Source organism: Peromyscus eremicus, chromosome 3, assembly GCF_949786415.1.
Source record: "Peromyscus eremicus chromosome 3, PerEre_H2_v1, whole genome shotgun sequence".
Lineage (NCBI taxonomy): Eukaryota > Metazoa > Chordata > Mammalia > Rodentia > Cricetidae > Peromyscus > Peromyscus eremicus.
The window spans coordinates 13,649,693-13,665,586 of NC_081418.1; the positions used below are offsets into that span (position 1 = coordinate 13,649,693).

The window sequence follows — 15,894 nt, forward strand, 5'->3', positions numbered from 1 at the left end:
ATTTGTGTATCTACTAATATAATAATTATTATGTCTGTCTAATATTTCTGTGTCTGGGATGAAAAGAGGCTGAGTATACAGGAAGGTAAAATTATGCATCTTTTGCTCACAACTGCGATCATCCATGCCTAACAATGTCTTGACATAGCTTTTCAGTCCATGATTGCTGAGTTAGTAAAGTTAGTAAAGGTAAAGTGAAGGTTAATAAAGTTAGTAAAGGCAATCTTGTGCTGGATCACCTCACCTAGCTTTGATGCAGGGGGAGGAGCTCTGCCCTGCCTCAACTTGATGTGGTATGCTTTGTTCAAGCCCATAGGAGGCCTGCCCCTTTCTGAATGGAGAAGTGGAATGGATAGGGAAGCAGGTAGTTAGAAGGTGGTGGGGGGGAATGGGAAGAGAGGAGGGAGAGGAAACTGTGGCCAGTATGTAAAATAAATGAGAAAAATGTTAAAATTATTAAATAAAATAAAATGTGTGACTTGCCAAAGCATTGGGGAGTTTACTGCAAAAACATATCTTTTCATGTAAATATTCATTGAAAATGGAATGGATACTATTGGGGGCTGTCATGTGTAGACTTTTATGTACTTTTCTAGTTCATGCACCCTGTACATATCTTAAGTGGTCAGCACATAATTTTTAATGATTTTTTTTATTTTACTAGTGTAAGAAATTAAACTCATTAAGCCTGATTTATTCTCCCATGGAATGTGGATAAAGATTATGTAGAGATGTTCATGTAGAAATATGGGAATGGGAAACCAGGGTCCAAGGGAAGGGTTAACCAAAATGAAGTATACATGAAGAAGCTACCAGAGACCTATGATCTCAAAACACAATTGATAATGTGGTAGGAGAAGACAATAGGATGTATATTACATAAATAAAAAGGAGAAACACTGGGAGCTAAAAATGAGTCCAGGGGTTGTGTGGAGGACTGCAGTGGGTTAACCCAAACTAGGGACAGAGAAAGAAGCTGTGTGAAACCTCACCAGTTTGTAAAAGAACTAAAATACAATTTAAAAATGGAGGTTGAGCATAGGTATCCAACATTAGTGAACAACATCTATCCCAGGAGATGTGTCATAACTAGATGGCAAGACACTATTGCTGGATACCACATACTTTGGTTGCGGAATACAGATAAATCCATTTGAACTGCCAAGGAAACTCTTTCCCTTTTAGCTAGTTTTCAGAGTATTGGCAGATGCTATGTGTGATGATATTTTACTTGTGCTGAAATGTGGTGATATTTTATTTGTATGTTAATAAATAAAGTTTGTCTGGAGATCAGAAGAAACAGCAAGCCATTTTAAGGAAACACAAAATTCAGGCAGTGGTAGCACACGCCCTTAATCCTATCACTTAGCAGGCAGGGTCTCTGTGTGTTCAAGGCCACACTAGGAAACAGAACCAAGAGTGGTGGCACACGCCTTTAATCCCAGTACCAACCATAGAGACCTGGAGGTCTGTGCAGACAGAAAGTGACAGCTGTGTAGGAAGAGGAAGTGAGGTACCTGGGCTAAGATACCCAATGAGAGGGCAGAACAGCAAGGCAATAAAAGCCTGGGTAGACAGGAAGTTGTGGCACTTGGAAGCTGCAGAGATTGTGAGGTAAGGTTGGCTGGTGGCTTTCCCTATTTCCCTGGTCTAAGGCTTTCACCCCTATTTTGGCTCCGTGTTTTTTATTTAATAAGACCATTTAGAAATTCGTCTACAGCTATGCAGTCTGCCAGTGGGATAAAGATGCCAATGACCTCATATAGTACTCTATTCTACATGCTACAATACCAGTCTAATGTGCAAAATCTGCTTGCTAGTGCAATAGTGGCAATACTGTTTATAGGGGTAACCAGCTGCTCTGTTGATTGGATTTGGATTCTGCTTCTCAGGAAGGAACTTATGCCTAGTACTGTAAATGCAATAAAAATCTATTGGTAGGGAGTCTACACACATTTGGGGAAGACATACTGTTGTTTGTATGTATTCATGTTGTCACACTGTTCTAAATATTTGTGCTTCTGTTTGTAGATTTGTGTTTCCCTCACCCTTGGTCAGAGATGATTTTTAGCGAATAGTGGGTGTTGCTTAATACTCGTAACAATTCAAAATCTGAGAATAAGTAACTATGCATACTCAGATGTAGGTTATACATCTACATCACTACTCCCTAAGGGACAGAAGACATTGTAGAAATGGGAATGAAAAAAACGTAAGAGCCAGAGAATATAAGAAGGCTGTGAAAAATGCTGCCCTTTGGACATGACATGATCCTTGTGCATGTAAACCTGCAGTGGTTGTGGTTACCTAAATAAGACAAAGCCAATTAAGATTCTAGCATGGAGGGAGGAGGGTTTCCCAAGGCCTCATCTGTAGCTGGAGAACTATTGGCAATTGATGGATTCTGGGCAGGAGAAGTCAGTTTTCGTTGGGGGGTTGGTCAATGGTATTTTATCCATACCCCAATGATCGACCCAGCACCCGTGCACCTATGGACAACACAGAGTCAGTGACTAAATAAATAAATCCATAAATAAATATCAAAGGACATGAAGTGGGTGGGAAATGTGATAGTAGTTGAGCACTGGTGTGTGTGTGTGTGTGTGTGTGTGTGTGTGTGTGTGTGTGCATGTTGGGGTGACAGTCAATATGATGAAGATACATGTTATACACTTTTGATTCCATGGTACTACCAAGCCATGTGTAGGTGTAGTAGTATCATATATATATATATATATATATATATATATATATATATACACATATTAGACATTGTAGTTTCCTATATTATTTTGCAACACAACAAATGCTTTTCATTTTTTTTCTGATGCTGGAGATTGAACTCAGAGCTTTATCTATGCACTGAGCCCCAGCCTTAGCCCAGAATGTATGTTTTCTACCTATCCTTTATCATTCACACTTGCATTTTAGCAAGCAAAGACAATGTATTACTACTTTACATTGAAGTTTCTATACTAATAATACATGATATCTTGTAATATTTTAATTGACTCCTACACACTCAGAAAAAATTTAATTTTCTGACAGACACTGTCCATAGGTGGGTTAAGCCATTATTTCGGACTTTGGGTTAAGAATTTTATTGGAAGCATTTTAATTCTAGCCTCTGACTTCTTAATGTTTTAAACATGCATAGTATTAACTTTCAAACACAGTATAACTGATACCTCTTGGGCTTTGTGGCCTTCTTTATGACATTCATGAATTTTACAATGTCAGTGACCAGAGGCCCCCAAAAGGAATAAATCGTCTGTCTAAGGACAAATAATGAGGTAGTAATAGAGATGATAGAAAATAGTGGTCACTCATGTGACTTCAATGTTTTTTTATAAAAAAATTTTGCTGCATAGAGTAGGTGGTCAAGAAATGATATTCTCTGGATAAGATCAAATGTGTAGGGGTCAATTAAAATACTACAAGATATCATGTATTATTAGTAGAGAAACTTCAATGTAAAGTAGTAATACATTGTCTTTGCTTGCTAAAATGCAAGTGTGAATGATAAAGCGGAGGTAGAAGAAGGCCGATAAGTTATTTAGAAAGGGATTTCAGAAAAGTCAATTTCAGAAAAAAATGCAAATACTTTTTAACATTTAGGAGTTTCTTCCTCCATAATAAACAAAAGCTTTATGTTTAATGATCTTGAAATATTGTTCTTATATTGGACCAATATTTTATAAACAGATCAGAGATATGAACTACTTGCTTTACGTGTATAAAAATTGTTGCACACTGATAGAGTATTGCATTGTCTTCTGGAAGTGAAAAGAGACTTCTCAAGGATTTTGAATTTCAGAGTTATAACATTTCTTGAGAACTTCACACCATTATTAGTATAATACTTATGATCAGTCCTAAAATGTAGACTCACCTCCATCCACTCCTCAAAGAAGGTAAAGCCTCCCATCCTTCCCTTAACTTTTACCGATAAATGATATAGGTGGCGGGGTTGCGGGTGGGGAATGAGGAAAGGAAAAGGAGATTGGAGTTATGATGTGGGATCACATTACCCAGTGTGGTCAGAATGCCTGGATCCTCTGGAATCTGCCATCTACCCCTCACACCAAATAAGCCAACTCCCGTCCACCCTATAAGGTTTCTGTTACCCCCAAATCTCACTTTTCAGCTTTCTCAGATAGGCTCTGCCTTCCATGAATTGATATACAAGGCCTAAGTATATATGTAGTTTAACAAAATCTACCTACCGCTGCTAGTCGACCAAAGCCTACTCAAAGTACAGCAACTGGACTTGGCAAGCCACACCAGAAGACAGCAGAGGAGAAGGTCAGTAAAGTGCATGCTGACTCTTAAATAATGTCTGTTCAGTCATGCAGTAGAATCTTTAGCATTCAATACAAATCCAACAAAAGAAAACAATATCTCAACCCTCTTGCAGCTTAATACTCTGCTGAGCATTGTTCACACCTGCACCATAAAAAGAAAGTTAATTTAAGCAAAAATAAGAAAGGTATTACTGACAAAGGCCTTCAGATGTTCAAGTCCCAGTTCAGAAACAAAGTAACACAGAGAACTGAGACAATTATTGTCAACCCAGAATAGTGCACTCCATAGACTATCTGCTAAAACTGAAGGAGAAATAAAATCTTTGAGTGATAAAAACAGGTTAAGGGAATTTATGACTCCTAATTCAGCTCTACAGAAGATACTAGAATAAATACTTCAGTTTGAAGAGCAGTATAAAAACATGCAAGAAGTCACAGGGATAAATAATTCCAGGGTAGGCATGGAAACCTAGTGCAGTGGAAACTTGCTGAAATATAAAAAGGTGACCCTAATGAAGTTTCCAAATAATTATGTGGACACAATCCCAACTGATCATCTCTTATCATCAAATGAAGCTTCTAGTACCTGAACATCAATTTGAATTGTTGGCCAAAGTGGTCCCATGGAAATCCCCAAACAACCCAGGATGTTGCCAATACTATAGATTGCTCATCATAAACTGACAGCAAGGACCTACTGCTGAAGACAACACCCACACAACTCACTGAACATGAAGAGGTCAAACTGGTACTTACACAGAATCTTCACCCATGTATTCTAGTGTCTTAGATACAGGAAGGTATTCTGCAGGCTATCAAAAGAGAAACATAAACACCAACCCAACTACAAAATCTATGCTATAATAATGCTGTTCCACCTGCAAAATATGCTAAGGCAATGGGAGTAGACAACTTATTTTTGATTTGACTTATGGAGCTCTCTATAAGATAGAACCCATCCATACCTGACACTTCTTGGGTGATCAAGAACCAGATAATTTACCTATGGTAAAAACAAATACTACTGCTCTTTAAAAAAGGTAGTGATAAAATGACTCTTAATGATACTCTGCTATATTCACAAACCAGTGCCTTATTCATTCATCATTAGAGAAGCTTCCTCTTGAAGCAGATGGGGACAAATACAGAGATCCACAGCCAGACTTTACTTTGTAACACACAGTTCTAAATGGGAGGTCTTCATCAAATCCCTCCCCTCAGAGTTCAGGGAACCCCGTGGAAGAGGAGGCAGAAAGGGTGCAAGAGCCAGAGGGGATGGAGGACACCAGGAGAACAAGGCCCTCTATCTAAATCAACTGAGCAATGCTCATATGAACTCACAAAGAGTGAGGCAGCAAGTCCAGGGCCAGCACAGGACTGCACTAGGTCCTCTGTGCATATATTACAGCTTCAGTTCAGTATTTTTATGGGACTCCTGAGTGTCTGAACAAATGGGTCTTTGATTCTTGTGCCTTCTCTTGGGGTTCTTTTCCTTCTGTTGGTTTGTCTTGTCCAACTTCAATGTGATGCTTTTGGTTTATTTTATTTTCTTTTGTTATGTTTTGCTTTTATCACTTAGAATCCCGTTCTTTTTAAATGCGAGGCAGAAAGGGAGTCGATCAGGATAAAATGGGAAGTAGGATGGAACTTGGGGTTAAAGGGAGGAGAAACTGTAGTCAGGATATATTGTATGAGAAAAACATCTATTTTCAAAAAGAGGGAGAAAACGAGCAACCACGCAAAACAGAGAGACAGACAGGCAGACAAAAAGAAAGACAGACCTATACTTACCAGGACCTTCATTCAGTTTTCTTAAAGCTTCCTAAGAATCTGCAACTCAGCCAGGCAGTGGTGGCGCACGCCTTTAATCCCAGCACTCGGGAGGCAGAGCCAGGCGGATCTCTGTGAGTTCGAGGCCAGCCTGGTCTATAAAGCAAGTTCCAGGAAAGGTGCAAAGCTACACAGAGAAACCCTGTCTCGAAAAACAAAAACAAAAAAAAACAAACAAACAAACAAAAAAAAAAGAATCTGCAACTCTTCCACATATCCTTGGCTTTGTTAATTAGGGAATGATACTTAAATACCCTAATCTGAATATTATCTCAACACAATAAGTGTAATACAACAAACCCACAGCGAACATGACACTAAATGGAGAAAATCATTTGTTCTAGAATCAGGAACATGATAAAGATGTCCACTCTCTCCTTTTCTCTGTAATGAAGTTCTTGCAATATCAGAGTACTAAAACAAGAGGAGATAAAGGGAAGATAACTAAGAAAAGAGGAAATCAAAGTTTCCTTGTTTATACATATGATTCTATACATTAAAGTCTGTAAAGACTCTAACAGAAAACTCCTAGACCTGATAACCACATTTAGTAAGTAGCAGTTTATAAAATTATCACATAAAAGTCATTAACTAATGAAGTCAGTGAAACAGTATCATTCACAATTGCATTAAAAAAACCTGGCAAGTAAAAGATTCATACAACGAAAATTTTAGGCACAGAAGAACTTGAAGATGGTATCAGAAGGTAGAAGGATCTCCTAATATTCACGGATTGATAGGATTAATACTGTGAAACGGCCATCCTACCTAAAGCAATGAATATATCCAATGCAATATCCACTTAACTTCCGATGTAATTTCTCATAGAAATGAAAAAAATCTCAAATTTAATATGAAAACAGAAAAGACCCAAGATATTCAAAGAAATTCCTAACAATTCAACATTGCCAGAGGTACCACCACCCTTGATTTCAATTATACTATAAAGCAATGGACATAAACAAAGATACTGATAAATGGAATAGAATTCAGAACCCAGATATAAGCCCACAGTCCTACATTCACTTGATTTTTGACAATTAGTTCTAAAATACACATTAGATAAAGGGAAGAATCTTCAACAAATATTGCTTGTCAAGCTGGATAGTCACATAATAGAAGAATAAAACCAATGCTTATCTCTCACCATGCCTAAAACTGAGCTCCAAATGGATTAAGGATCTAAACATAAGACCTGATACCCTGAGTCTTATAGAGGAGATATTATGAAACACACTTGAAGTTATAGGTGGGTAAAGGGCTTTCTGAATGGGACCAATTGAGTATATTTTTTTTGATGATCAAAAATTAGATATACCTAAAATATTTACATTACCTTGGTTTTAAACTTTCTTATCTAATATGAGTTACAAAATGTTTTAGTAATGACGTTGTTGTTGGGATGATGATAATAAATTCTCTTAGAGTGACTACTATAACGAGTGAATTTCATTTGAATAAATTCATTATAGTCTACTTACTATAATGAATGCATAATTGAGTTATGTATTTGTGTTTTTTCTTTTATTTAAAACAGATTTATTGCATACAATATATTCTGATTTCATGAATCTTAAAATTTACAGTATATTAAATGAGCAGTATTATCATTTAGATATGTCTATAACTTTCTCTAGAAATTAAGATTACTAATGATTTTCATTAGTCTAATGAATTAGTTTTCTATTAGTATTTCTTATATAAGGAAATGATAGAGACTAATAAATGACATAGGGTAGGCAATATGGTGGAGACACATTTTATCACTGTTGGGGTATCTATCCAACAATAATGATTGGATGCCTAGTAAGTGTTTACTTGTAGACATTTAGTAATGTACATAAATGAATGAATGGTAACTGGTGAAAATTGTTTACATACATATATGTTACAGTTCCAGACAACTGCACAATCATCTCAGATCTGTAATTTGGGCAGGATTCCTAGGAAGAGTCCGTCTCTATTCCATACAGTGTCAACTGGTCTTTCTTGCGATTCTGGAAGCAGATAATCAGGAACCATCAAGTCTTACTCAGCATCTGGTACTTGATTGTGGCGGTCATCTGGGCCCTTGCTGAAGATGTCATCTAGAAGCTGCTTTAAGTATTCATAGCATAGTGTCTGGATTCTAAGAGCTCGGGTTCAAGTGAGCAAAGCAAGGCTCTTGGAATCTTGACTTAGCCTTGGAGGTTGCACAGCATTGTTCCTGTCGTAATCTGTTGGTTAAGGAAGGTACAAAGGCTGTCTGATTTTAAACATAACACCTGTCATATAAAATAGGAGGAATCTGAAGTTCACACTGTAAGAGGAGCATGTTAGATTGGATGCATGTATTAGACATTTTTGTATAATATTATGTGTCACAATTTTATGTCTAATTTAAATGTTTAAAATAAATTTGATGTTTATTTTTTAACCATACACTGAACTTATGGTCACTATCTAACTTTAGAAAATATTTTTTTTTCAAATATATTCACCCTGTCAATAAGATGCCATCTGACACAACAACATGGATTATTCACATCCTATAATATTGCTTACATATAATCAATAAGTTTTTTAAGTGGGCAAGAACAATGCCTTGTGTGAACATTGCTGCATCTCTGGAAACTGAAAAATGTCTGTCATACAGAGGAGTGCTCAATTAATCAATGTTGCATAAGAATTATATTGAAATTTGATAGTGTTTTCTAGTTGTTTCAAAAATTCTTGTGTCTTTCAGATTTATAATAGCTTCAGTATTACCGATTATATAGGCCAGGATATGGGTACTTTAGGATTATTTTCAGAGGCTATGTTTTATTTTCTCTGATGCGGGGATTGTGCATTAATGATTTATTCACTTATGTTCTCCAAGTTCGTTCTACCTCTTCTTACTATTCTATTTGCATTATATCATATCTTATATATTACATTATATTACTTATATATATTATGGTTGCTCGTAACTTTAAGTTACAAGTTTCTTAAGAAGAACATCTTTCTTCTACCACATGATAAAGACCTTTTTGTTAATTGTTGAGAGAATGCATAAGAACCTAAATGCCTAAATGGTGTTAAATCCCTTTCAACTGTACTTTTCTTAAAAGAAAAAAAATTATCCCATGAAAATGATGAAACTCAAATTTATTAAACCCAATTACCTGAAAAAAATTATTCAACTTTGGATCAGAATAAGCAAATGTATTCTGATGTTTAGCTTTAGATGTTTTAACATTCTGTGTGCTTATTTAAATGTTATGCTTCTTTTTTTTGAAAGAGAAACTTTAAATATTTCTTTGTTTTTAAAGTTGTACAAAATCTTGATGAGATATACACACACTATCTCTCCTCATCCTAAAAACGGGAAGGAGCTGGCCACACAATCTCAGAATCCAGGGTAATATGTATGGGTCTGTTATACATGTTTAAGAATGTTGCTGGATCCATGAATTCTTCAGCTTTGCATAAGTACTCAATAGTTTGTTCTGGGAGGAGGAGGTCAGGGGCAACTTGGTGCAAGTTGTCACCTGGTCCTTTTGTACCCACTTTCACGGTCTTGAAAAGGTGGAGTGCCAATTTGTGAGTCATGGAAAGAAAATCTGTGGTGACCTCTGCTAGAGACTGTGATTGTGTTACATCCTCTAGATATAAAACGGGGACTTTGATGACAGAAACATGCCACTGCATGAACAGCCTCGTGGGGATGTTATGAGAAGCAACTATAATTTTCACATTTTGGATCATATATTCTTTGTCTTCCTTCTCATGGGCAACATAATCTAGAAGAATTCGGAAAAGTGTGCCGTTGGAGGTCTCAAGGATGTGCAGAAAAGTTTTTGAGTATACGAGCAATAATCCTGTAACTGCTTCTCCTAAGTGATTCTTCAGAATTGACTGGAACAGTTTCTCATAATATTCAGTAATCTCCTTCTTCTCTAAGTTGGCTTGTATGTAGCCCACAAGAAACATCCTGTGAAGGAGGAATTTCTTTAGCTGTAGCCTGTGTTTCTCTTCCTGAAGGTGCAAGTAATTGGTTCGAGGAACTTTGGGCATCAAAAGAGGATCCACCTGAAAATGCTTTTTACTGGTCCTCCGATTATGGACATTTAAAGACATGATGAATCTTATTTCTTCTTCTAGATGATTACAAGTCTCCCTGGTGATGAACTCTTGTTTTTATTATTTCTGAAAAAATAGCAACAACAACAATACAGACAAACAAAACCAGGAGTTAACCGTTTGTCAGGTGTTAATGAACAGCAATATTCTTACTCAGTGCTACAAACACTGTTTTTGAAATGGAAGTGAATCTGAAAACAAGACTGAAGTACAGTGATCATTTCTGAGTTTACCACACAACAACTGTCATGCTTTAACAAAAGCCCTATCTCTGTAACGGTGATTACAGATTATACTTGAGGCATTTTTAATGGTGTTTCTATGGCAAGTAATTTATCTAACATTTAAAATAAATTTAACTGGCCTGTAAAGTAAAAATAAATCAGGTGTACTCTGGCTATTATTAGTTTATTTAACATTTACTATCAATACTAAAAGTCAATAATCTTGCTTTAAAGATACCAGTAAACTTTTGAGAGAAAAAGTCAAGTGTTTGGTTAATCCTTTTATCAGTAAATCTCTTCCTTTTTGCTGTTTAGTTAAGGTTTAAATAAAAGCAGACTTTTGCTTTGACTGAATCCGTGTCCCCGCCCCACTCCCAGACTACCTTAACTTCCTTCACATACCGTGTACATGTACCTGTCTTTGAGTTCCCTGGACTTGACCTCTGTCATGCTTCCAACTGCCAGTGCCCCAATCCCTCAACTGTCCTAGCTGGGGTTCTAAACCCATAGGTCATGAAAGGAGTTAGAATGTCTTTGGCATCATAGAGTCAGAGTGCACACCAGTCCTAGGTCCACCTTAATGAGAGTATCCCAACAAACACCTCAACAGCACTGTGGGTTGTGGAGGAAATGAGGGCTTCTTTTTCAGAATGCCTTTTGTTCCTTTAGGTTTTATTTGTTTTGACACACACCCTTGCCTGTCAGACAGGTGGCAGATGTGAGTATGTCTCAGCTATGGTGGTAGAGCTAGTACCTATACTTTACTTACACACTAGTTAAAGATTGTAGGAACACATATTTGAATTTCTCTAATAATGAATCTGTTGTAAAAATGTTTTACAATACCATTTGGGATACTTAATGTGAATTTAAGTTAATTTTTAGAATTGAAAATAAAATCACCTTTTAATATTATACTCACATGAGCTCTAAACAATAATTTTAATGTGACAAGGCTAGAAAACACTTCTATTTAATTAAAAAAATGAACCTTAGAGAACTTTTTTCTCCTGAGATTTTCATTATTCAAACTAATGATCTGATTTTAATAATTTGTAGTGATTAATTATTCCAGAAAGTGAAGGCTGAGAGGTGATTTAATAAATCTTTAATTGTGTGATACATAACAATCGACCATAATTTCTCACTCACTATGATTCACCTCATCACACACCGAATCTTCCCCAAGTGATTCACTTAGTCAATGCCTTGTCTAGGGGCTGTTACCCTCTCTATTCTCCTTATTGCTTAGTGAAACAGCACAGTTTTGACCACAGTCTCCAACAGCCCACTTTTCTACCCTGGTTTCTTGAAACTGGATGTCCCTAATTTTTTTTTCCAAATCAGTATCTGTAACTTAGTGGAATTCTTTTGACATCAAGCTCTGGACAATGCTGATTATCATAAAGATAATTTATTACCATAATGATATCATTATCATATGCTGTTATCATAAAGACCTTACACTCTGCTTCCTTGAAGTAGCTCATTGGCCTCTGTATTCACTTTTATGAGGACATCCAAAAGGTCCTCGATGCTCCTCCTGCCTCCTGACTGCATAATTGATGCAGTACCTTGATCCCTCTGAGCTCATCTACGGATTGGGAATCTTCTCTCTCAAAAGCTTCAAGGTGGATGCAGCTAGTTGACACTGACAAAGAAGAAACTGAGCCCATTCAAGTATCTCCTCTTCACACAAGACTCTTTACCATTCTTTCCAGTCATTGATGTACAACTCTTCTTCCCACAGACGTTAACTTAAATCTACTCTTTCAAAATTTAGGTACCAAGATTATAAATATTTTTTATTTAGTTCTTTTCCTTTGCAAAATTGTCTAGTGCTAAATGGTCAGCCCCCTGAAAACATACATAGAAGTAACATTATACAAATCTAACAGGTTATATTTAGGAATACATATACATACATATCTATTATATATATGGAATAATAATTAGTAAAAAAAATTAGTGAATTTGAAGATGAGCAGGGAATGTATATGGGTGGGTTTGGAGGGAGGAAAGGTAAGGGTGAAATGTTGTAATTATATTAGAATCTTAAAAAATAAAGTAACTCTAAACAATGAAAAGAAATTCCTTACTAATATCTGGTCTAATTTTTGTCTCTTAGATTCTAGATCAAACCCATTTGTCTTGTCTTTTTATATGTCTTAAAAGTTAGTCCTAAATTATATTCCTTACCTTCTTTTAAAAATTTATATTTTTTCTAGAGGTGGTAGCTCACATCTTTAATCCCAGCATATGGAAGGCAGGGGCAGGTGAATGGGTCTCTGAGTTCAAGGCCAAACTAGACTACAAATCAAGTTCTAGGGCAGCCAGGGTGACATAGATAAACCCTGTCTTGAAACAAACAAACAAACAAACAAAATCCTTATTTCAAAATGCATTTGAAATTTCACTGTCTCCTTCATACTCCTCTAGATTTCTCCACCACAAACATTAATCTCAGAGTATAAAATAAGAGCCTGTATAATAATTCACAGTTATGTTTGTATTTTATAATGATTTTACAAAGTCTTTGCTGTACTTAAATACTAGAAAAGAAAGATCTACATTGAATGGGCACAGAATCATCTATGGTATTACCAACCTCCAATGGTGAATTAGACCAGAGTGAACATAGGGACATATAGCAGAAAGTCTGCTACCTAATACTACTACTGCTCATAGTCATCAGGAACTACCAAGGACCCCTTTCTGAATCCACAAAGTCAAACAAACCTTTTATATGCAGGTGTGATTCTTTTTCATCAGGCATTCTTTGTTTAGATCACAGTTTCTTTCCAAACTTAGCCAAGGGCCAGCCTTCACAATAAGGTTAACTATGGGATTATTGTCCTACTTTACATTTGTGCTGTCATTCACATATCTTTTTCTGATTATAATACATCCTCAGAAAGAACAAATAAGAAGAGAAGATAATCTGCATGTGGGCTTTGAATGAGATTTTATCTCACTTTCCACATTGCCACTATCTTTTTGGGCTCCATAAATCTTGTAGTAAATAATGAAAAGTATATTTTAGTTCTTATCCCCTCTCCTGTCTCTGCTTCCCTCCCATAAAGCCTGGTTACCCCGTATCACTTTGGCTGAATTACATCCTTAAGATTTCTGTCTCTATTAGCATCACACCTGATAGCTCCCCTGCATCTCTGGAGAATGCAACCTCTCTGTGAGACTCTATGTGCCTTTCTCATTCATACTCCTATAAGAAGGAGTTCAGTGGTGGTCTCCTCCCTCTTAAGGCATGGATTCTATCACCCTTCTCTTTCACATATCTTTTTATTTCTAATATAAACCTAATAAAAATGGTTTTCCACCATTTAAAGATAAATGATGTAATATTTCAATTAAACCCATCATGTTTCAAAACATACTAATCTCTGAATAAAACCTAATTGGTGTTAGATTTAAAAACACAAATTATCATTTCTTTAATTTAAAAATTATCTGACTGTGACAATTTTGTGTGGTTTAATTTAATGCATCTAAAACAATAGCTTTACTACCCTAGATGGTTATATGGTTTGATTCTATTTCCCTAATGTATTTTTTCTCCATTTCTCAAATGTTAGTTAGGTTGTTCACCTGAATTTTGGTACTATTGCCACATGACTATCTAAAAAGTTTAAGTCGTACATATCCTGCTTTCTTGCTTTTTTTTCAGTCATACTAAAATGGCATCAGTAAAGAGAGGAAAGAAACAACATGCAGTTTGACCAGTTTCCGATTGACTGGAATGTATAACTACAGTTGCAAATTTCTTAGTAGACACTCATTATCTGAGCTCCCAAGCACCACAATCCTTGTTGTCCATCTCAGATGGTGACTCCAACAAAATTCTTCTCGGTATCAACCTGGCTCAAGAGGCATTTGCTTTATTTTATCCAGAGTGATAGAGTGGCTGCCCAAGTTCAACTTTTAAGCATTTATTAGTAAATAGGAACTTGTAGTGTTAATCCTTTTCAATTATTCTATGTATGCACCCTATAATTTCATACCAGCTTAGTTCTCATAACCTGCTCATACACATGTCAAAAAGTGCATCTTGTGATTTCTTATGGATTAATTGTCCAGAGTTGTGTTTTTTAATAAACTCCCAATGTCCTTTGCTTGTGTAGGACACATAGGCCAGAGACAGAGAAGATTAAACATCATTTATGGCCTGCAGTAGGTACCTTTTCACACACTCATTTAATATTCATAATAAGCCCTCTTAGCATGTTTATTATATTATAGGCCTACCTTAGGTAAGTGGACATTCTTTTCACAATTTATAGAGGACGATGTTAAAATAGAGGATAGTTAAATAATTTACACATTATTTAAGTCTACTCTCGTCAGCTTCCTTGTCATGCTTGCATTAAAACCCCACCTACCTCAGTAATGCTGTTTATATGGACATGGATCAGTTCCACACAGAAGTCAGTACATCCCATTATAGCAAATCCTATTGCAAAGGCATGGTAGTCTCCTGGAATTCTCTACTATCAGGTTTGGTACATCTTTTAACTAACATACCAGAGTCCTTAACAAATTGCCAACTTGGCTCAATACAGTGCATTATCTGATTTGTTATTGCTTGCTGGATGGCTACTTAAGAAGACAGAGATCCTATAGCACCTGAATAAAATAAATGTAAGGGAAATATCTACATAATAACTGTGAATCAACAAAATTATCCTACTCTTATTGGCTGGTCATTTATCCCAGATTTATTGACAGTTTGAGCACTGTACAAGATGTAAACACATAAACTCTTCCTAATTTCAGGGAAGTAGAGTCCAGTAGGGGTTATGAAATGTTCATGAGTCTCAGATGTTCTTAGAAAGGTCAGGTATATATAGAGAGGACAATGTTCCCTACTTTAGGAATATTGAAATAGAAAGGATAGATGGGTTTTCCTAGTGACAGTTCTTACATTAGCATCATCTTAAGGGGAACAGGTCTGTCTTAGTCACTGTTCTTTTGCTGTGACAACAAAATAGTGTAACCAAGGCAACTTATGGAAGAAAAACATTTAATTGGATGCTTGCTAACAGTTTCAGAGGGTAAATCCATGACCATTATGGCAGGAAAGCATGACAGCAAGCAGACATGTATGGTGCTGGACCAGTAGCTCAGAGCTTACACTTTATCCAGAAGTAGGAAGCAGAGAGATAGAGAGACTGTGCCTGGAGTGGGCTTTTTAAACCTTAAAGCCCATCCCCAGTGATACAGTCCTCCAAGAAGACCACACCTCTTAATCCTTCCTAAACAGTTCACCAACTGGGAACCATCTCTTCAAATATACCAGTCTATGGGGGCCATTCTCATTTAAACCACCACAGAGGTATGGGGTGCATTTGAGGATGTCTCTTGAATTTAAGCTTTTAGAATGTATGGTTGTGAATAACTAGACTTGATTCCATAGA

The 15,894-nt window shown here is 36.3% G+C and overlaps 2 protein-coding genes and 1 long non-coding RNA gene across 7 annotated transcripts in view; 2 read left to right on the forward strand and 1 right to left on the reverse strand.

Moving 5' to 3' along the window:
* Znf804b (zinc finger protein 804B) overlaps nucleotides 1-15,894 on the forward strand; it is a 527,672-nt gene that overhangs the window by 24,817 nt on the left and 486,961 nt on the right. The window lies entirely within an intron of this gene.
* Tex47 (testis expressed 47) lies at nucleotides 7,880-10,997 on the reverse strand. Of its 5 annotated transcripts, none has more exons than XR_009378158.1 (3): nucleotides 10,865-10,981; nucleotides 9,281-10,304; nucleotides 7,880-8,350 (listed from the first exon to the last, which is right to left on the reverse strand). XR_009378158.1 is itself a non-coding variant. In XM_059257302.1 (3 exons), exons 2-3 carry the CDS (start codon nucleotides 10,233-10,235, stop codon nucleotides 8,312-8,314), a joined length of 609 nt encoding a protein of 202 aa, XP_059113285.1. In that variant the 5' UTR covers nucleotides 10,236-10,304; nucleotides 10,865-10,981; the 3' UTR covers nucleotides 7,880-8,311. The 5 variants fall into 5 exon arrangements, 4 of the variants coding, with proteins under 4 accessions (XP_059113285.1, XP_059113283.1, XP_059113284.1 ...); XM_059257302.1 differs by having other exon boundaries at nucleotides 9,666-10,304; XM_059257300.1 differs by having other exon boundaries at nucleotides 9,458-10,304.
* LOC131906629 (uncharacterized) lies at nucleotides 11,010-14,336 on the forward strand. Its single transcript, XR_009378159.1, has 2 exons — nucleotides 11,010-11,180; nucleotides 14,148-14,336. It is a non-coding gene; the product is annotated as an uncharacterized LOC131906629 (long non-coding RNA).

What these genes read in the sequence shown, in the direction of transcription:
- Tex47 (XM_059257301.1), bottom strand. Translation starts at nt 10,235, where the DNA reads ATGTCTTTAAATGTCCATAATCGGAGGACCAGTAAAAAGCATTTTCAG.